Source organism: Sebastes fasciatus, chromosome 8 (genome assembly GCF_043250625.1).
Source record: "Sebastes fasciatus isolate fSebFas1 chromosome 8, fSebFas1.pri, whole genome shotgun sequence".
Taxonomy (NCBI): Eukaryota; Metazoa; Chordata; class Actinopteri; order Perciformes; family Sebastidae; genus Sebastes; species Sebastes fasciatus.
In genome coordinates, this window is record NC_133802.1 from 12,371,824 (window position 1) to 12,394,147 (window position 22,324).

Sequence of the window (22,324 nt, forward strand, 5' to 3'; positions counted from 1 at the left end):
GCGACTGAACAGGTATTTAAAACTAGCTCCACCTCAACCAGCTACAATAACAAAATGCTCCACATTCACACTGATGTTGCAGTATATCTAATAGTGCATTTTGCTGATAATGGTGATGTACTTTTGCATCACAGTTGAATGATGAATGCAGGATTTTCATTATAGCATTTTTAGATTGTTTTACTATACTTTACTGTACTTTTACTAAGGCAGGTAAGGCAAGGCAGCTTTATTTGTATAGCACATTTCAGCAACAGGGCAATTCAAAGTGCTTTACATAAACATTAAGACATAATTAAAACAGTTACAAAAACATTAAAGATTAGAAAATAAAAACAAGCTAAAAATAAAAGCTAGGATAGAAGCTAAAATAAAGTATAACACACAAGAGTAAAAGCTCTAGTGCAGTATAAGATCAGTATCTGGTTTAATAAAAGGCAGCAGCAGCAAACAGGAAAGTTGTAAGCTTTGATTCAAAAGAACTCAGAGTTGGAGTTGGTCCTGCAGGTTTCTGGGAGCTTGTTCCAGATATTTGGTGCATAAAAACTGAACGCTGATTCTGCATGTTTAGTTGTGACTCTGGGGACACTAAGCAGACCTGATCCAGATGACCTGAGAGGTCTGGATGGTTCTATTATAGTATTTTTAGATTGTTTTACTATACTTAACTGTACTTTTAGTGAAGTAAATGATCTTTCTTCCACTACTGGCTATAACTACAAGCAAGATGATTTTTTTTCAGGCACTCATGTCACCCTGCTGTATAGGTATGGAGCTCGTGCTATCTGTGCAGGAATATGAAGGATAATAACCAGGTACCAATCTGCTCTATAAAATCATCACTTGCAGCTTGTAATTGTTTGCAATTAAAATCCTATTTCTCCATATTATCACAGCTGAATGATGAATGCAGGATTTTCATTATAGTATTTTTTAGATTGTTTTACTATACTCAACTGTACTTTTACTGAAGTAAATGATCTGAGTTATTTCTTCCACTACTAGCTATAACTACAAGGAAGATGATTTTTTTTTTTTTTACTCAAAGGCACTCATGTCAACCTGCTGTATAAGTAGAGCTCGTGCTTTCTGTGCAGGAATATGAACCATAATAACCAGGTACCAATCTGCTCTCTAAAATCATCACTTGCAGCTTGTAATTTTTCGCAATTAAAATCCTATTTCTCCATATTATCATGATGATTGCTGATTGATGAGCGGTGGTGACTCCCCATCTCTCACCTCCCATGGTCCTCCCTCCCTGCCTCCTCACCCCTCCCTCTCTCTCCCACACACACACACACACACACACACACATGCATCCAGACCGACCCCCCTCCCCCTCTTCCATCATTTTCCCATCTCTTACTCACTCTCTTCCCTACAACAAACATGGCCGCGAAATCTGATGGTGCACCCGTCTCTCTCCGAAATGAGCTCCCAGCTGAGTGTGCCTCCTCCAGGTCGGACCCGCGGCCTCCCCAGCAGCGCCTCGCCGAGCAGCGCTACTCCCTCCCGGACTGCTGCTGGACGCTCTGCGCCCTCCTGGTCTTCTTCTCGGACGGGGCCTCAGACCTGTGGCTGGCCGCCGACTACTACCTAAGGAGGTACTACTGGTGCTTTGCTCTGACTCTGGTCTTTGTGATAATCCCGTCCGTGGTTGTGCAAGTGTTGAGCTTCCGATGGTTCGCCTACGATTTCTCGGAGAGCGTCGACAGCGGCACCGCTGCGGCCGCCGTGGTGGCTGCTGCTGCGGCGTCTGGAACGGAGGAGAGCGGCGACTTCAGCACCAAGGACAGCGGCGAGGCGGAGCGGGGCGCTGGCCGCCCTGCCTCGGTGGAGGCCGGGGCTGGGGCTGGGGCTGGGGCCGGGGCCGGGGCCGGGCCCGGGGCCGGGGGGCTGCCAGGGCCGGGCACCGGGGGAGGAGCCCGGGGCTGCTGCAGAGTCTTCATCTGGTTCCTCCAGGCCATCATTCACATCTTTCAGCTGGCACAGGTCTGGAGGTAAGTCTCAACATAAGAGAGGGGTGGGGGGGACTATACATTATGCATTTGCACTATCTGTTTATATCATGTTTATTTTTGTTTGTAGCTTATTTTGTATATTGTATATATATACAATATATACAATAATATAAATATATATATTATTTTATTCTAACGTTTTTATCTATTCTTTTGTTATTATACTGTTTACTTGCACCAACAAAACCAAAGCAAATTCTTAGTGTATACTGTACCTCTTACACCTGGCAATAAACACGATTCTGATTCTGGTTCTGGTTCCGATTCTGATTCTGATTTGTGTGCATCTCTGTGCACATGCATCCTCCCAAAGCCCATGCAGCATCACTCCCTGGAGCTAAACGCTTATAATCATTAAGGGAGGACTGTGTGCCCAAAAATGCCAGAATGTCTTTTTGTATTGTTTGGTGTGAGCTATAATACAGATACAGATAATACAGAGAAATAGGATTTGTATACCTGGTTATTATGGTTCATATTCCTGCACAGAGCTCTACTTATACAGCAGGTTGAAATGAGTGGCTTTGAGTAACAAAAAAAAAATCATCTTGCTTGTAGTTATAGCCAGTAGTGGAAGAAATAACTCAGATCATTTACTTTAGTAAAAAAGCTTAACACTTAACACACCTGTTTGCTGCTGCCTTTTATTAAACCAGATAATGATCTTACATACTGCACTAGAGCTTTTACTCTTGTGTGTTATATTCTATTTTAGCTTCTATCCTAGCTTTTATTTTTAGCTTGTTTTTATTTTCTAATCTTTAATGATTTTATAACTGTTTTAATTATGTCTTAATGGTCCTTTCCACTTTGTGGCAATGTTCTTGAATGTTTATGTAAAACACTTTGACTCCACCCCCTCCAACCCCCCAACCCCTTGCTTTTAGGTCAATCATCTCATCATCAACTCATCCACACCAATCGCCTTACATAGAAAAAATAAAAAATCCTCTTTGTCTTTAAGGGGTTTTGGACAAGAAAGAGCCTGACTGCTGAAGAAAAATGAATAGTCTTAAATGTCATGAGAGCTGCTTTCTATTTGCAGTGATATGTGTACCCGCCTCCCTTTCACTGTTTAGTGTATTTTCAGTTCTTAGCTTGAGGCTCCTGCTCTTATGTTTTTGCAAAAATCCATATTCTCAAATCTCCCAGCAGCTTTTTTTTAGATTCAGTCTGTTTTCCTCTCAGCTGAGCCCAAACATGTTTAATTACCGGGCTACGCTCTGAGACTAAAAACAAACCAGCGTACACTTTCCTCTCTCACACCACGGATGGTACTGTAGTAGGTCTGTAGGTCAGCCTCTCAGTCAGTGATGGAGAGGAGAGGCAGTGCTCAGGCTTAGAGTGCTCTGATAGGGTTTGACAGGCTTGAACTGCTGCCAGCTGGGAGGAAGCATCCAGCTGAACTGGTGGAGGAGGCTTTAGACAAAACGTGATGATATTCAAAGACAAGTTGTATTTTATAGACATGCTTACTTACTTACTTACTTACTTACTTAGTCCTTGTTGCGCCTGGTGGCACATAGGGCAAGGAGTAAGGATCTCCACTCATCTCTGTTGTTTGCTTTCTTCTCAATGCTGTTCCAGCTGTATCCTCTCGTCTTCATCTCTCCTTCGTTGTTTTGGGCCTCCCTCTTTTGCGTTTTCCCTCTGGTGTCCAACGCAATGCCACTTTTGTCATGTCATCAGATGGTTTCCTTAATACATGTCCAAGCCATCTCCATCTTCTTCTTATCAATATTGTATCCATGTCCAAGCACCCTGTCGTTTTGTGTAGTTCATGGTTTGTGATCTTCCTTGGCCAGAATATCCTCATGATCTTTCTGAGGCGGGTATTGTGAAAGCTGGAAAGCTTGCCCATATGTCTCTTTCAGTCATTCTCCAGCACCATATAGAAGTACAGATAGTACACAGCTGTTGTATAACTTAATCTTGGTGTTTCTAGTTATATGTGTCGACTTCCAGATGTTTCCAAGTCTTAAAAATGCTGTCCTTGCTTTTCCTAATCTGGCCATAAATCAAGTGATGAATTTTATAGACATACTAGGATGTTATAGAAGGACAAATTATGTGTGAATGATGGAATCAGATGTGAATCAATTGTTTGATTTATCTGTAGGCCTTCATAATCTCCCTGTCTGTATCTTTCTTTGTGGTCGCTCTCTTCCTGCCTCTTTAGACAGCCCTATGGGTAATATATATTGATTCCTTATTTCCTCCTGGAGACTTAGAGTTCTATGTGTGTGTGTGTGTGTGTGTGTGTGTGTGTGTGTGTGTGAGTGTGTGTGTGTGTGTGTGTGTGTGTGTGTGTGAAAGAGAGAGTGTGTCCAGGAGCACATTAAAACATTGTGGCGGCACAGAATTACCGGTAATGCCATTAAAGCTGTGTGCTCCGTTCATTGACGCTGCTCTCAGACCAGCGTGTCTGCACATTAAGAGGATTACCGGCTGTGTGTTTTACCCTCAGCTGTTAACTCTGGAATGATCCGTCACTGATACACTGTTAGTCAGGTGAACCAGGATCAATTTGGGCCGGCTACCAGAATTAAATGTCAGCACACAAGAGATGGGATATGGGGTTGTGTTACAGGCCGATGTGTGTGTGTGTTTGTGTGATGAAATTCTGTCTTTGTGTGTGTCAGTGTATCCTCCTGAGTCTTTGACCCTCATTACTGCACGTATGCTCTATTTTCTCAGTGTGTTACATCCCAAGGCACACTTTGTGTAGCGGGAAGCAGAACACAAAAGGGTTACACAAACCTCCCTTGTGGTTCACTGGGCTTGTTGACATAGGGCTCCTCTGACCCTTCTCCCAGAGGCAATTACTGACACATTTATAGCTCCAGTCCTCTGTGGCAACCACCACTCTTTTTCAAATGATGTAATGATAAAGGTAATGATTTACACATTGTGTGTTTGCACGGTGCAAATAGGAGTCAACACATTTGTGCAGTAATATGTTTGTACAGTGCATGCATGTGACCCGGTGTGTCTACAAAAGGATGTGTTTGTTATACAAGGTCATTATAGAACAAGCTGAGATGGGGGTGGGACTACATGTCAGCAAAGCTCAGGAGTTCACAACAAGGGATTTATAGCGAGCTCTTTTTCCCCCCTCTAACCTTCAATCTGAAGACTAGACTGAGAGCATTTATTTGGATTTCTGTTCTCATATTTGGCTTTTTCTGCAGCCCTCTGACTCAGATTTTATTTGAAGAGAGATCACAGATGAGCTCTCTTTCACCCCCTGCGATGCCTGCACTAAAATTAAAACCACAGAGCCGCTTAGTTCAGTTTCAGTCTGGTCTGAAATCCCAGAGGAGCGAGCAACCAGCTTTTTTGGCAAGAACTACTGACAGCTCCCAGAGTTTGGAATCAAAAGTTATGACTTCTGAGAGTCTGTGTTTGATGTCCAAATGTTTTTGAAGCACAGTATACTGATGAATGCGTCTGCCTCTGATACACAGGTATGTCCACGCCCTGTATTTGGGCGTGCAGAGCCGCTTGCACCGAGACCCCGAGCGCCGTCACTACTACTGGCGCATGATGTTTGAGAGCGCTGACATCAGCATGCTGCGTCTGCTCGAGTCCTTCCTGAAGAGCGCCCCTCAGCTGGTGCTGCAGCTCAGCATCATGATCCAGGCCAGGCAGGTGCTGCCCCTTCAGGGTGAGTGTCCCAAAATGGCCAATCCACCACATCAGTCAATCACACGTCTGCAGCCCACGCTGTGCACGATGAGTCACTCAATCAGGCCCCCACAGAGCAGAGAAATGTAGAGCCATTTCCATCCTGTCTAACTTCTCTTCCTCTCTCTCTTCCTTCTGTCCCTCCAGGGCTTTCAGCTTCTGCCTCGCTGGTATCCCTCGCCTGGATGGTCGCCTCCTATCAGAAAGTCCTGAGGGACTCCCGAGACGATAAGCTCCCCATGACCTACAAGGCCGTCATAGTTCAGATCCTGTGGCACCTGTTCACCATCGGCGCCCGCACTCTGGCCTTCGCCCTGTTCGCCTCCGTGTTCCAGCTCTACTTCGGCATCTTCATCGTGGCCCACTGGTGCATCATGACATTTTGGATAATTCAAGGCGAAACGGACTTCTGCATGTCCAAATGGGAGGAGATCATCTATAACATGATGGTTGGCATCGTGTACGTTTTCTGCTGGTTCAGCGTGAGAGAGGGTCGCACCCGCTGCAGGATGCTCATCTACAGCCTGACTGTGTTCGTTGAGAACGTGGCGCTCACCACCGCCTGGTATTTGTACCGCGACCCTCGCTCCTCAGACTTCTACGGCGTCATCATGGTGTGCGTGGTGGCCAGCAGCTACGCTCTGGGCACCTTCTTCATGTTTGTGTATTACTGTCTGCTGCACCCTGATGGCCCGGTGTCAGGGTGGGGTTACATTGTGGAGAAGGAGGTGCCTGTGGAGTTGCTGGCGTCCCCGGTTGCCAGCCTCCCTCCTGACGTGGTGAGCAGCCCCCCCAGGACCCTTCAGAGAACTAAAGGGCCAGAAAGAGAGCAGGGGTCCGGGGTGGATGGAGATGTGTTTCAGGTACGACCGCCTCGAGGAGCTCAAGCTCCAATGCCCAACCTCACACCCAGAACAGAGGGGCCAGTCATCCGAATAGACCTGCCCAGGAAGAAGTACCCCGCCTGGGACGCTCACTTCATCGACCGACGGCTGCGCAAAACTATCCTGGTGCTGGAAAGCGCCGCCCCGGTCACGCCAAGGATTCAATACCGCTGTCTGGGCACACCCAAAGAAATGATGGAGTACGAAACCACCGTGTGATGTGCTTGAATGGGCTGTGACTCAGCTCGCTGCCGTGCGGACACCCTGCCTTAAAATAAAGTGGCAGGTGGATGACTCTCACTGAGCAGTCTGTTTCAGCTCCACGCCTACTTGATTGCTCTCTGTACTGTCAGGCAGTGGAGACAAACAGGCGAAAGGACGGATGTGGTGTCTTTATTTTTTACAAAGGCAAAGTGCTGTGATGTTTCGTCTAATGATGGTGCATATTTCGGTTTCTGTATCATTTCTCAGGTCAGGGCGTGGTACAGGAAGAGGTCGACGTTAGCAAAAAAAAGCTTGCTGTCCAGTGAAGTTAGAGAGGAGCACAGGAAGGCAGAGAAGTGGAGCTGATTGTCAATCAGAGGCAGAAAAGTCCTCCTCAGTGAAGGTGCTTCAGCACCATCCTGTCAAGGCGGACAACAACAGAGACGAGCCTTCAACATGCATGATTATTTATGGCAGCTAGAAGTGAAACATCACTGAACAAGATGGGTGAGAGGCGTTTTAAATATGGTGAACTCGCACTGTAATTTTAAAACACAGTCTACAATAAAAACAACACTGGCACTGATGATCATAATCATAATTTTCCATAACTACTCACTCATGTTGAAGGAGTCTCTGAAAATGCTGCTTTCATATCTGAAGGGCAGTTCAATAGAAAACATTTAAGTTGAATGTAAAAACAGTTGAAAATGTGATTATCTGTGACAAGGCTTCGGGCATTTTACATGCTGTTAGTGGGATTTACAACATTCCTGTGGTACTATATTTGTTTTTTTGAGGTAAGCTAGAACAAAAAAAGAGATTTGTGTGTGTTTACAAGCAATCTGTTGTTTTCGGGACATGCCATCACTATTATTCCAATAAGATGCACCTTCGTTCAGAATGTGTACGCTGAACAATAGCTACATTATGATTTACATTTACAGGATGTATTCTACTGATAGGACTCTCAACGGTTGTATTTTCATACTGCATCCACCTTACACAGCAAAGGAAACAGGACTTTAATTTCCATGTAAATTAAACTGTATAATGAAGAGGAAGTTACAGAGGGACAGCACTGTCTGTAATTGTACTGTATCCATACTTTGTTGTCTGAATAATGTAGAGAAAAAAAATTAGCTGCAGACTCGGAATAGCTTTGATATTATTGATGGTACAGGCATGTGGTACTTGTGGTAACGCTTAATTTTACAGGTCCGTTATTTTCTTATAATTTACTCAAAACCTTTCCGAGAAAGACATATTTAATTTTAGGTAAAATAGAGACAAAATTTGAGTTATTGATTTCCAGAGGAAAGAACTGCTCTATCTGAACCCCAAAATAATGTATTCATCACCCACTTATTATTGGACACTTGATTCTTCATATATGATGAATTGCAAACTCACCAAATGACACATTTTTGACCTGCTGTACACTGACTGAAAGAGTCAAGGTTAAACTAGCTTAGCCTTTAAAGGAACAGTGTTTAACATTTCGGGGGATCTATTGGCAGAAATTAAATATAATATTCATAACTATGTTTTCATTAGTGTATAATCCCCTGAAACTAAGAATCGTTGTGGACTTTTTAGCGGGTCCTCTTCATGTAGTCCGCCATGTTGCTACAATGTTTCTACAGTAGCCCAGAATGGACAAACCAAACATTGGCTCTAGAGAGAGCCTTTTGCATTTTTTTTGTTACCTGAAGGCCACCGTAGTTCTCTGACTCGCTTGTGGAACTGCAGTAATGTGAGCCGCAGAGTGCAAAACTGTGGTTACGCCAGCGTTACTATGTTAAGCGAGGAAAATGGTATTATCACGGTTTTGCAGTCTTGGAAAGGGAGGAGTGGGCGGAGGGGTACTCAGTTGGTTGCAATCTGCCAAAACCAACACACTGTACCTTTAATTGGAATTGATTATTTGGTATTCATTTAACTATAATTAGTGCTAAATTACCATGGTCTTTCCAGGGACCTTCCTATGAAATGAAGAATATATGGACCTGTAAACGAATGCGTTACCATACTTTCCTTTATCAGGGTTGTTTTTCTATAGTAGTAGTCACAAGAGGGACATTTCTGAACCGTATGTGTGTGTTTGTGTGTGTTTGCGTGTATGTGTGTGTGAGCTCACATACCAGCATGTGTATGGGTGTATGTGGGGGAGGGGAGTCCTGCCCTGTGCATTTAAATTAATTTGAAATTGTGTCACTGAGGTAAGACAGTTTTGTTGTAAACACTGTCCAGTCAGCTCAGTTTTCCCAGATGACACTGAAATAAATAACTAAATAGCCCACTGAATACCTTTACCACCCCTGTTGCAGTAAAAAAGAAAATAGCCTGAGAGGCTTCAATTATGGTGCTAACTGTTTGAGTCCATCACGCAACAACCACACAGTGTACCATAAAATGAGCTTGTTGTGGCAGGAGTTGGGCGGGGCTGTACCTCAAAACACAAACAAAGCTAGAATCAAAAAGCCTTAAACTGGTCATGCCAGACTGTTGCTGTTCATGGCAAGAAAAAAAAGATTAACAAGAAGGTGAAGACAATTTCATTATGTTGTTGTTGCTAAAATAAAGAGCAATGTGTTTACCTGACTTTTGCTGTTAGTGCCTTTTTACACAGAACAGGAGACTTTAAAACACAGTAGATAGATAGATAGATAGATAGATAGATAGATAATACTACGTGCTACGGTCAACATGGAATAATGTTGTGAAAAAAGCAAAAAAATTTTATATTTTATACATTTATTTTCATTTACAGTGTATTTAACCAGGAAATACATTGAGATTAAAAATATCTTTACATAAGTATATTTCATTTATTTATTTTATTTTATTGTTTTATATACAGTATATATATTTACAAAATTCTCCCTAATTTCTTCCCTAAACACAATAAAATGTAGTCTTAAAATGCATTTATTACTTGATTTGAATATATCGACATAAAATAAATTTGTAATTTGTGCGTAATCATTGATTCTAAACTTAAACATTTTCAGAAATGTTACCAAGCGCATAACAGAAGATAGATAGATAGATAGATAGATAGATAGATACGTCTAAGAAGGCAGATTGATTGATTCATCTGATTAGACTGAGACTAAACCCCATCTCTGTGTTGCAGCGGATCAATGGATTAGCAGCTCTGAACTTGTCACCACCACCTACAGTATATCCACAAAGGTCAGTGGCCTCTTAACAGACAAACATATTCTCAAACACTATATAGGCTACACTCTTTGATATGTTGTTATCATTGTAATTAAACTGAGTAGGATTTCCATCAGTCTATTCTATTGATCACTTCCACTCAGAAGATGGAAAAGCTTTCTCAGTCTTGGTCTCGGAGAAATTAGACTCAAGCTTCATGTTTGCAAGTCAATGGGGAGTCAGTGGATCCTGTGCAAACTGTCCCGTTGACTCCTATTACTGCAGTAAAATGAGGGAACAAGCAGCTTGTCTATGATCCCACAATCACAGTTTCACATACCTCTGACAAATGCTAAATAAATAGCTAGTGCTATTTCCTCAAAGGGAAAACACAATGTAAAACATGTTTGGCCTAGGCCCTCCTTAAATTCATCAGAAAGGCGCTTCAAATTGACTGTTAGACCACCTAATGGGAAAGGTCTGTGGGTGTCTGGCCTAAAATCCATTTATCAACAACTCATTATCATTTACAACAGCAGACTGGATGGACATAACTTATTTTTTTATATTCAGCTTTTAGCCCTTGAATTGAATCTGGAAAAATTTGGAGAGAGAGAAGGAAATCTGTTTTTGTACACTTTTAAAAAGAAAAGAAGAAAAAATTAGGTTTAAGCTTTGATTAAAAATGTGGTTTAACCAGTTCATATACATATAAATTAATCAGCCATCACATTTAATTGGTGAATTGTGTGTGTGTGTATGTGTATATATGTGTATATATGTGTATGTGTGTGTGTATGTAGGTATGTATTTATATATATATTTTAAATTAAATTTTTTTCTCTTCTCCTTCTTCTTCTTATTTCATGACTTATTGCGGATACTCTCCCTGTGTTGTATTCTCTACAACTTGAATTTTATGTATCCATGATTGAGAATCAGTTAGGTCTTTTTATGGCCAGCTGTGGCTTTCTGTGTGTATGTTGTTGTCAGGTATGATTGATTGATGTGTTGTGTCACGGGTGATTGTTGTTCAGAAAAACAAAAACTAACTTTCCCTGTATAGTGACTGTTCTACTGATTATTGACAATTAATAAAAAGACCTTTTAAAAAAAAAAAGAAGTGGTTTAAAGGGACTGTTTGTAACTTTTTACACGTATAAATCTACCGGGTCAGTTTCCAATGCGCGCTCGCATATGCGCGCTCGCGTCTGGCTACGCTGTTCAGACCGCTCCTCCGCCTGCTTGTCTTCACTCACACATCTCGCTCGTTCTCGCTCCACCTCACGTGCATGAGCGCTCACTACACACTGCAGAAGAGTTAGTAGCTCTGAGAATATCTAGTGAATGTACAGTGGACGTTTGTGCAGAAATAACTGCTGCAGCTCCTCCAGACAAACAGAGGTTTCCCGTGTCTTGTGAAGTGACGGAGCTCCGCAGCGAGAAACGTTATTTTCTCCGACCGTGCCGCTGTCTCCCCTGTTCACTCCGGCTGCGGTCGGAGATGATAACGTTTCTTTCCGGCTGAAGCAGGAAAAGCCAAGACTAGGATCAGCATTGATTCATGGAGAGACCATCGGTCAGCTAACATTACTGCCAAGCAGGTGAAATATAGAGTGATATTGTGGTTTTAGCTGACGTGTGTCGCCTCACTGTGTTGAGCAATGCTAGTTCATGTCTATTTAGAGCGAGCACAAGCGCGAAACCCGACGCTGACTTTCGTTGACTTCACGGCAACAGGTGTCGCTGTTAACAAGCATTTCTGATTCTTACAAACAGTCCCTTTAATAAAAAGACCTTTGAAAAAAAAAGTTGTTAAACAAGTTCATATAAATATAAATGAATCAGCCATCACATTTAATTGGTGAATTTGGTGTATACTTCCTTTGTTTCCAGAGCTCCTCCCACTAATTACACTACAGCCAATCAACTGCGAGCAAGATACATAATTTCCCTCACAGCCAATCAGCGCGCAGGTGGGCGTGGCTAACGCTTGGTTACCGGTCTATCGTTGCATTCGCGTTCAACGGCCACATTTCAAACTAGAATGGCGACCGCTCTCTGCGGTCCTCAGTCCACCGGCAGCTCCACCACGAAACCAGCTAAAACACACCGGGAACACCGGAGGAAAGCCAAGGACTCGAGGCGGAGACAAGCGGCTTTGTTGTTTCTCAATAATATCTCGCTCGACGGACGGCCACAGTGTCAGTTTACCGATGGAAACACCGAGGAAAAAGCCGCCGAGGAGCAGCAGCGGCTCCGGGACGCAGACGGAGGAGTCGCCGGAGGAGCAGCGGTCGAGCTCCCGCCGGCAGGCAGCCAAGAACCCTTCACCCAGGTGACAGAGCCGGCCGCCGCCAGCAGCAGCTCGTCCTCCAGTGCTCCAGCGGTACTCAGTCCGACTCCTACAAGACCTTCTTTGGTCATGTCCCCGGGAGTCGCCGGGGCCACCGCTGTGGGGGCCAACGAGGTGTTTCTGGAGGGTGTCAGCGCGGTGGAGACGTTAACCCCGGACACCCCTCTGTCTCCTGGGCCCGGAACACACCAGTCCTGCTCCCGGGTCAGGTCCACGCCCGCCGCTCTGAGCCCGGGTCCGGCCGGGAACTCTCTGGATTCACGGCAGAGGTGAGCATAGTAGTGGTCGGTGTCTCAACATGGGCCTTTAACCAGGCTACTCACTTCCGCATAACCAGCAGGTATAATCAGAGGAAGAGTCACTTTCTCTCTCATGGAGTCATATTCCAGCTGCTTTAACATATAAAACAATGTATGAGGTGTCATGTATGAATAATAATGGATTTACAGTATAGGTTAACAATAGGATTATTTCACTGTGTTTTCCTATGTTGAACACTGTTGCTCTTGGATATATATTGTAAATCACAGTCACTTCCCTTAAATTAAATGTTGTTGTCAGGTTTATGATGTGAGGTGTTGTTTGGAGAAAATACCTAATAAATCTTGACCTTCTACTTTTGCTTTACCTCCAAATCTGTGTTAAAGGTCCCATATTGTAAAAAGTGAAATTTTCAGGTCTTTTATATTATAAAGCAGGTTTAAGTGTTGTATAAATACTGTTAAACTATCAAATAGATATATATATATCAATATACGGAGAAATACACACAGCCCGTATTCAGAAATTGTGCGTTTGAAACAAGCCGTTAGGATTTCTGTCCATTTGTGATGTCACAAATATACAATATTTAGACCATTACACGGTTTTAAACGTAAACATTCTAAATGTGTCCCAGTTTATTTCCTGTTGCAGTGTATGTGAATGACATCAGCTGACAGGAAGTAAACATGGACCCAAACTGTTGCCTAGCAACGCAATTCCGTTGCAATTCCATTGAAATGCACTAAAACGGAGTGTTTCAGACAGAGGGTAAATACAGGTATATTCAGGCAGACAGTACGAGGAAAATAATGTGTTTTTGGAACATTACAACATGTAAACATGTTCTAGTATAAACACAAAATACAAGTATGAACCTGAAAATGAGCACGACATGGGACCTTTAAAGGAATTTACATCACAGATTACAGATTGAGCCATATCATGTGAAGGTCCTTTTTGTTTGGTTGAAGCATTAATGAGGTGTTTTTTCATAATTTCTACTCAGGTTGAGGAATGTCTCTGGTTCTCCTGGACCCAGGGCGCCAAAGAAAGTCCACTTCATCAAGAGTATGAGGCAGTATGATACCAGGGGATGTAGGTGAGTCTCCAATTTACGTAAACAAATACATTTAAATACTATATATAATAGAGGAACCCATGAGGAATGCGGCTACACTAACTTTCCGGTCAGAGAAAAGTAAAAAACAAAACAAAGGCTGCTTTATTTTGGACTCTGAAATATGCCTTTAACTCACAAGCAGTATTATACTCCTGTGAGTATTGAAATAAGCCGCTTAACTCTGGCACTCTGAGACTTAGTTTGGCCTGCAGAGGAATCACAGCAGTACAGCTGCTGCGCGGCAACTGCTACAGTGAATTTAATCACCATTGGAAGCTTTGCCAAAACCAAAAGGGGGTGCAGTGTAGAAATGTAACACCCTATAATATTGCAGCAACTGTAAGGTAACCCCAAAGTACGACAGGACTGAAACATCACACTGTTGTTAAGCTGGTTGACCCGTGTCCAAAAACAAAAGTGTGGTGTTATATTAATAATGTTTTCTTACTCTTGTCTTTAGATACTGGAAACAAAATGTCATTGTTTTTTGTTTTCTTTCCCACTAGTCAAACCATGTGTTTTTGACTCCCATTTCTTCTTTTTACATTTATCCTCCACTTTACCAACATTTCATGCCCACATACCTGAATATGTGTCACGTGTTTTCTGCTGGTGTGTGCAAAACAACGATGAAGCAATCCTAAATTTCCCCACAGGTCTGACTTTCTGTTGGAGGCAGTGCGTGTTACTTACCGAGCTGAAACAAAGCTAGGTTATATAACTAAGCTAATTAGCAGAAGTAGATTTCTGTGTTGCGATATTGTCCCCTGTAAGAGATCTGATATCTCTCTCTGAGACCCAGAGTCTGCTGACTGTATGTTATTGAGTGGTGTTTTGTTTAGAGCTGAAGCTCCTGGTGTGTTTGCAGTTTTCTTAGTTGCCAAAAGCACTGTTGTGTTCAGTGGTTGTAAGTAGACCGTGAGTGGTCTGTTTGTCCATATTTTTGTCAGAGCAATAGAGTTCTAGTGAATGTGCACTGCATTTGTTGGTGTTAGTCCAGCGCTTAGCCCCAGTTTGTGCCTCATGTATTAACATTACCTTTGAGTCACCGATATAAGCATCAGATTTTTCTTAAAATGTATAACCCGCTAATAGTACTCGATCGAATGAATCGAGTACTATTAGCAGTTTTGATAATTTATTAATGGTAAAAAAAAAGAAACAAAGCATACATTCCCAAAGATCACTGGCTACAGCCTCCATTCTGGTTTCAAATATAAGTATTTACTGTTTTTCAGTCTTCTATGATAATTAACTTTAGGTTAAGTCAGTCAGAAATTTTGATAAGGCTAAGAAAGCCAGAAAATATTTACATTTGGAACCAAAACGGAAGCTGTTGCTGGTGAATTTTTTGCATTTTTGCTTAAAAAATATAAATTAACAAAAGGTCTTTACTTATCCCTACAATCTCGGAACCCATCTGCTTCCGGTCTGACGACAGATAAGCATCTACATGTGAATGCAGAATTTGTTTATAGAGATTATTACATCTGTGACTCGAATGTAATACACAACAGGCACAAACTGGGGCTTGTCCAGCTCTCAGGTTTTCCCCCTGCTTTGGGCTTTAGATAGCTTTAGATAGTTGTTGATAGCAGTTTAGCTTTGGTAGTGACTCAGATCAACATAGAAGTGGCTCTGTGACTGATTTTGCCGTCACTGCAGCTCCATCAATGACGAATATCGTGAGTACAGTAGCTGCTGAGTAGTAGTGACTGTAGCTGTTGCTTGTAGACTGACACACCATCTGTTTTGTCTGCCTGTACTTGCTGTGTCCTGCAGGATCGTGGTGATTTGTGCCAAGCGGTCGCTATGTGCTGCTTTCTCAGTGCTGCCCTATGGACAGAGTGCTCACCTCAGGTACAAATAAAGCACCACCCCAAGCAGAGAGCATCCACCCATTACTTTTATGTTTTCATCATCCTCCTGCGTGATTTATCATCATCATCATCATTCTCAGGGAAGGGCAGCGTGAGTTCATCGTGTAGTGAGAATAACACAAATGTGACTCTTTCTGAACAGTGATCTGAAGCAGGAGACTCAGAGACAGAGACTGTCGTCTGTGGTGGCGGTTGACCTGCTTCCTTCCCTGGAAGGTGTGGAGCTTGGAGACTGTTCCAAGGTAAATGTCTATGTGATATATAATACGATGATGAGGAACAGAAACACTCTCATTAATCCGATAAATCTGCTTGATTTGAAGGTTGCTGACAGACTAATTTTCCCTCCTCAGACGGTGTCATACGCTCAGTTCCTTTACCCGACTAATGCCTTGGTGAGACAGAAGAGCGGCGGTGCACCAGAGAACTGCACGGCTCAGACCCCTCAGTCCCGTTTCCGTGGCAACGGGCAGAGGAACTTCACCCCAGCTCGTCTGAACAGCACCGTAGCACAAGACCCAGGTATGTCTCCAATTTAGACCAACAGACACATCTGCTTCTTCACTGTTTAACTCACCATCAGATGTTATTGCTCACTCTTTTTTTTAATGTTTTTCAGGTGTAGAGGAGGTGGTAGAGTACGATCCTTACCTGCTCAGTGACCCCCAGTGGCCCTGCGGGAGACACAAGAGGGTTCTGATATTTGCATCATACGTGGTGAGTTTGTTCTTTTTAATTCAGTGCGTTTGTATGCAGTTAAATATTCAGGATACACACAGATTTCTCCAGTAAGCTTATTTCTTAAACATGATGTAAATGAGAAACCTAGTTTTGCGTAATCGGGATAAGGGATTATCCCATCCAAAGTTCGACTAAAACTGAAACAACACGGTATCTGCAGGTCTTGAAAAGTCTTAAAAAGCATTGAATTCAGTTTCCTGAAAAAAGATAAATTAAAAAGTCATAAATATTTTCTCTTGCCTGTTGTAGGCAGTAATGTTATAAAATGTTTTTGTATCCGATTACAGGCTGTGGGGAGACCGTACACACTTGTTAACTTATTGGATTGTGCATATTGAAGGCTGTTCAATCCTTTCGTGGAATTTCAGTCAGCACTAGAGCTGCAACTAACAATTATTTTAATTTTCGATTATTTTCTTGATTAATCGATTAGTTGTTTGGACTATAATGTCAGAAAATGTTGATCAGTGTTTCCCAAAGCCCAGGATGACATCCTCAAATTTCTTGTTTTGTCCACAACTCAAAGATATTACAGTCATTATTTTAAGAAGCTGGAATCAGAGAATTTTACTGTTTTTCTAAGAAAATTGCTCAAACCCATTATCAAAATAGTTGGCGATTAATTTAATAGTTGACAACTAATCGATTAATAGTTGCGGCTCTAGTCGGCAACATCAGACCTGTAGCAACCACTGTCGCTACTGCCAGCTATAAGCTAGGATGCTCATTGCCTCATTGCAACTTAAGATTTTAGCATAAACTTAAATTAATTAATCATTAGTCATTGGTAATAAACCGGTTTCCATCGCTGAACATTGGACTGTTAAATTCAGATGCTGTGAAGGAAATCTCTGCTCTGTCTGTCCTCTCACTGCTCAGACACACACAAAGAAAAGGAAGTCACAGACGCAGCGTTTTCTGTCACTACTACAGTTAAAATAAGAAGAGCCATGCTAGTTTCTTCAGTGCATGCATGTAAACACACTGGTTCTCTAATGTCCTTGTTTGTTTCAGAAGTCAGGGACATGGCTGTTTAATTTAACTTGTAAATTATTGTAACGTCTGTAAAAGGAAGCAGATGTCCACTTCTGAACCAAACTCCGGCCCTGTTAAAGAATAAAACGCATCCATTATGTCAGTTTTCACATGGTTTTATTGCTGCTGAGTAGATCATATATATGTCACAAGACTGTAACCTCTAGCATGAGTGTGTGTGAAACGGTAGCTACTGACATCCTTGTTTGGTTTTCATCTGTGCAGACGACTATTGTTGAGTATGTGAAACCATCTGACCTGAAGAAGGACATGAATGAGACTTTCAGGGAGAAGTTTCCTCACATCAAGCTGACTCTGAGCAAGATAAGAAGGTACAGATAGATTACTAACTATCCCCTAAGAGCCGTTTGAAGGTTGAACCTTGTTGTAGCTCCTCACATTTCATTGTGTTTTAATCTGGTTGACACACAGTGCATTCTTTCTTAGAAAAACCAATCAGTAACTGTGACTTCTCCCCTGCTCTCCACTAGCCTGAAGAGGGAGATGCGGGCCATGAGCGACGACTGCGGTCTACAGCCGGTCACCATTGCGATGGCTTTTGTTTACTTTGAGAAGCTGGTGCTGCAGGGCTGCCTCAACAAGCAGAACAGGAAGCTGGTGGCGGCAGCGTGCGTGCTGCTGGCTGCAAAGATCAGCAGCGATTTGCGGAAGCCAGAAGTTAAACAGCTCATTGATGTGAGTAAAGATAGAGTAGAAACACGAAACAAAGCAGGATATGGTGACCTATTATATAGTATATAACATAAATAAGTATAGAAATAAAAATAGGAACTATACAGTTGAACTCAAAATTACATAGCAAGAGTGACAGTGATGTGATTATAGATAATAATTTTTTTTCTAATAATGTCATAGTATGCCATAAAAATGTCACAAAAAGTCATAGTATAGTATGTCATAACAAAATCATAGTATGGTATGCCATTATATGTCAAAAGTCACAGTATAGTATGCCATAAAAAAGTCATGAAAAATTAAGTCATTGTATAGTATGTTATAAAAAATTTCATAAAATCTTTTATGAAAGTCATAGTATAGTATGTTATAGAAGCCTCATAAAAAGTCATCATATAGGATGTCATAAAAAATGTCTTTAAAAAATTCATAATATAGTATGTCATAAAAGTTCAAAAATATTGTAGTATAGTATGTAAAAGAATCAGAGGAAATCATAGTATAGTAAAAAAAATCATAAAATTTAAATATAGTATAGTATGTCATTAAAAATGTCATGTAATATGCCATAAAATGTAATAAGATATAAAAAGTCAGTGTAGTATGTCATGAAAAAATCATAATAATCATGATATAGTATGCCATAAAACTGTCAGTGTCATATATCATAAAAATTTTACTAGTATGCCATAAAAAAATCATGTCATAGTATAATATGCCATAAAAGGTCACGGTATAGTATGCCATAAAACAGTCATGATATAGAATGCCATAAAAAATAAATAAAGTCATAATATAGTATGTCATAAAAATTTCATGAAAGAGTCATAGTATAGTATACCATAAAAAACTCATATTGTACGTTATAAAAAAGGCCATATAGTATGCCATAACAAAGTAATATGATCATAGTATAGTATTTCATTAAAATGTCATAGTATATTATAAAATATGTCATAGTATGTCATGAATAATTCATGAAAAAGTATGGTATTGTACAAGTATAGTATTGTCATAAAAAAAGTCATGGGTATGTTATAAAAAAATAGTCATGTATAGTAAGTCGTATAAATGTCATACTATAGTATAAAAAAGTCAGTGTAGTATGTCTGTATGCCATAAAAAATCAGAAATATTTCAGTGTTGATGATCATCTGCATCTTTTTACATGTTTAGACCCTAACCACATAACATGTATTCCTGTAACTCTTCCTCTTTTTTTGTTCCTGTGGACGAGCAGAAGCTGGAGGAGCGTTTCCGTATCAACAGACGGGAGTTGGTTCCTCTGGAGTTCCCAGTGCTGGTTGCCTTGGAAATGGGACTGTACCTACCAGAGAGCAAGGTCATGCCACACTACCGCAGACTTGTGCAGCAAGGTTAGTCTGGATACGGTGATGTCTGACAATCTGCTGGTTTCATTAACAACATCAGCAAGTGTGTGTGTGGTGAAGTAATTAGGACTGTGTGTGTGTGTGTGTGTGTGTGTGTGTTGGATTGACCAGTTTATAAGCTGTGGTGTTTGACACAAATAATTCTGGTACTATGTATTTTCTGTCGGTCGTGACTTAAGTCACTTACTGTATATGAAGGATAACTAGTTTACACTCCCATATTTTAGACTTGATGGCATGTGTGTCTCCCTGAATGTCTTTTTGTACGTGTGATGTTGCTGATGCAGTCATGAACTCTATGTTAGAGATGTTCAATGAGCACGTTAATTGTGCTTTTATTTCCAGTGACCCATTTCTTTTGGTACGTCCTAGTATTCTTAACCCCCTATTTAAATGAAACTTATGGCGGGTACACATAGGCCGCGAAAGCGCCGTGAAGCACTGCGGTTTTCAGAGCAGCGCTGCCTGCGTCCTTTGGGCACCCATGTAAATCAATTGGACTGTTCACATAGGACGCGCCGTGCCACGGAGCTCTGCTGCCGGCTCGCGATCTTCAACGATAGTTTCGGCGTCTGGTCTGTTTTCTCCGCGTCCCACGAGAACACACTGATAATCTAATATAAATGATATATTATATGTGATATAAATGATCTGATTCTGATAAGCATGGAGTCAGATCAGTCTCAATATTAATGAATGCACTCAAAGATTCACAAATGGATTTTGTGATTTATATATAAATGACTCTTTTTCAAATCACACAAAAATAGTTATCGTTGTATATAAATATAAAAATAAGAAATATAAATTACATTTATTCAAAACAAGAAATATTTGTGTGTGTGCATCTGAAATATATTTGTGAACCATATTTTTTTATGTGGATTTACATTTATATACAATAACTATTTTTGTGTGCATTGAAACACATTTGTGGAGTCATTTATATATAAATCACAAAATACATTTGTGAATGTGTGCATTCATTAATTTTGAGACTGATCTGACTCCATATTCAGCTTGCACGACAATTAACATAGCGCGGCGCTACCGTTCCCTCTGTGAACCCGCTGTGATGTTTGTGGAAGACTCTTCTCCTGCACCTTTCTCACTACTATACACAGCCTGTATAGTATATATATTGAACTACAAAGAACCATACTGTTTTTGTAAATGCCTTTTTAAACCCACTGACATTGAGGTGTTTTTAGCCATTAGACTGAAACATGACACTGTAGATTGCTAAAGGAAAACATTATTTTAGTTTGTAGTCTGTTATTAGACAAGGCAGAAAGTGGCCTTGTTTATTCAATACTTTTATGTCCGCCAATATCATATTTATCTTCTGAATAGAAAGAAAATATTAGTTCAGACTCTTGCGGCAGCTGCGTGTCCAGACTGTGCTGATATATACAGTATAACCACTGTTATACTGCAAGGAAACAGGATTGTGGTGACATAATATTTATAGTAAATGTTTTTTATCGTTCATGTCATTAACCAGGGATATGTTTTTATATACAAAAAACACTGCACTGGAATTTATTCGTCATTAGTCTGGCAAGTTGTCATATTTTTCAGTTCTCAGGAAATTTACTTTCTCATATCTTTGAATGGCTCATAAAATCTAACCCAAAGAGACGTTTAAAAGTTATTACTGTTGCCATCATCACTGAAATCACCTGTGCTCCTATTGTATGTCAGTGGAAGGTAACTACTTGTAGTGCTTTGACAGATAACTACAAGTACCACATGTATTAACTACACTTATTGTGTAGTAACTCATAATCCCTGTTTACATGTATACAGATATTTAAAAAAAAAACTGATATTTTCCCCCTCTGTCTATAAAAAAAGCCTGTCCACACGACCCTCGTTTGACAAAATTTCTCCGTCCTCAAACGCAAAAATGACTGACTTTTTAACAGATAACCGACCCTCGTTAACCGATTATTAAACGTTAACCAACAAGATTGGTGTGTTGCAAGCAGCGGTGCGCCAGCTGCAGTGTGTGTGCAAAACAGTCCCCAGTTCACCCGTCCAGGAGAGTTAGCAGCCACGGTGCTGCATGCATTGTTGAGGACACACCATTTAGTATGCGAGGTTGGCAGCTGTGTGTCTGCCTGGCGTAACACTACTCTGTCTGTCCGGCGTAAACGTAGAGGCAAAATATCTGTTTTTAAAAATATCTGTATACGTGTAGACAGGGCCTTAGGGATGCACCGATCCAACTTTTTCAGTTTTAGTTCAGTTAATTAAAATTCTATTATGTAGTATATACATATAGAATTCAACTGAATAGATTGGCCTAATTGCTACAGATACCCGATCCAGCTATTTGAGTCAGTATCGACCTGTTATCCAATGCGGCATCGGTGCAGCCCTAGTAACTCTTAAGATTTAGGCGTACAAGTATGGAAAAAAGTGCCTGAAACTACAGTGGCAGTGAAAAGGTTAACCATCTTATCATAAGTGATTTAATGTTGACATTTGAGGCTTGCTGCTGTAGAGATCTTTAAATGTTGAAGTTGTTCTTGTATGGGAAAGATAATCAAAAAATGTTATTGTCTGCAATGGTGAAAAATGTATTCTGATAAACATCCTATGTAACTGTAACTGCAGAAAATGTTGTACTTGTATGGGTATTTATTCTGTTTTTTTAATATTGTAAAATTAATGTTTTTCAAATATATTTTCAGACACTGAAAAGTGATGTTTGTTTGTTTTTTGAGTCAACAATCAATCATTATTATGAAGCCGTTTTCATCTCCTCGAAGCGGTATGGATGGAGCGGTCACAGCCAGAGTGCGCTGTGGAGCGGCGTCAGGTGGAAACCTGCAGCCCCGCAGCGAAAGCTCTACCGGAGAGGCCAGACAC

At 41.1% G+C, this 22,324-nt stretch overlaps 2 protein-coding genes across 3 annotated transcripts; both read left to right on the plus strand.

The window, feature by feature from the left end:
* Positions 1-902: 902 nt before the first annotated feature.
* Positions 903-9,403, plus strand: xkr7a (XK related 7a). Its single transcript, XM_074643453.1, has 3 exons — positions 903-2,003; positions 5,492-5,691; positions 5,859-9,403. The coding sequence occupies exons 1-3, from the start codon at positions 1,393-1,395 to the stop codon at positions 6,812-6,814; spliced, it is 1,767 nt and encodes a 588-aa protein (XP_074499554.1). The 5' UTR covers positions 903-1,392; the 3' UTR covers positions 6,815-9,403.
* A 2,575-nt stretch (positions 9,404-11,978) lies between these two features.
* Positions 11,979-22,156, plus strand: cables2a (Cdk5 and Abl enzyme substrate 2a). 2 transcript variants are annotated; one of them, XM_074643455.1, is made up of 9 exons: positions 11,981-12,589; positions 13,591-13,683; positions 15,487-15,564; positions 15,727-15,826; positions 15,938-16,106; positions 16,204-16,301; positions 17,586-17,692; positions 17,852-18,056; positions 19,297-22,156. In XM_074643455.1, the coding sequence occupies exons 1-9, from the start codon at positions 12,012-12,014 to the stop codon at positions 19,435-19,437; spliced, it is 1,569 nt and encodes a 522-aa protein (XP_074499556.1). In that variant the 5' UTR covers positions 11,981-12,011; the 3' UTR covers positions 19,438-22,156. The 2 variants fall into 2 exon arrangements, with proteins under 2 accessions (XP_074499555.1, XP_074499556.1); XM_074643454.1 differs by lacking the exon at positions 15,487-15,564 and having other exon boundaries at positions 11,979-12,589.
* The last annotated feature ends 168 nt before the right edge of the window (positions 22,157-22,324 follow it).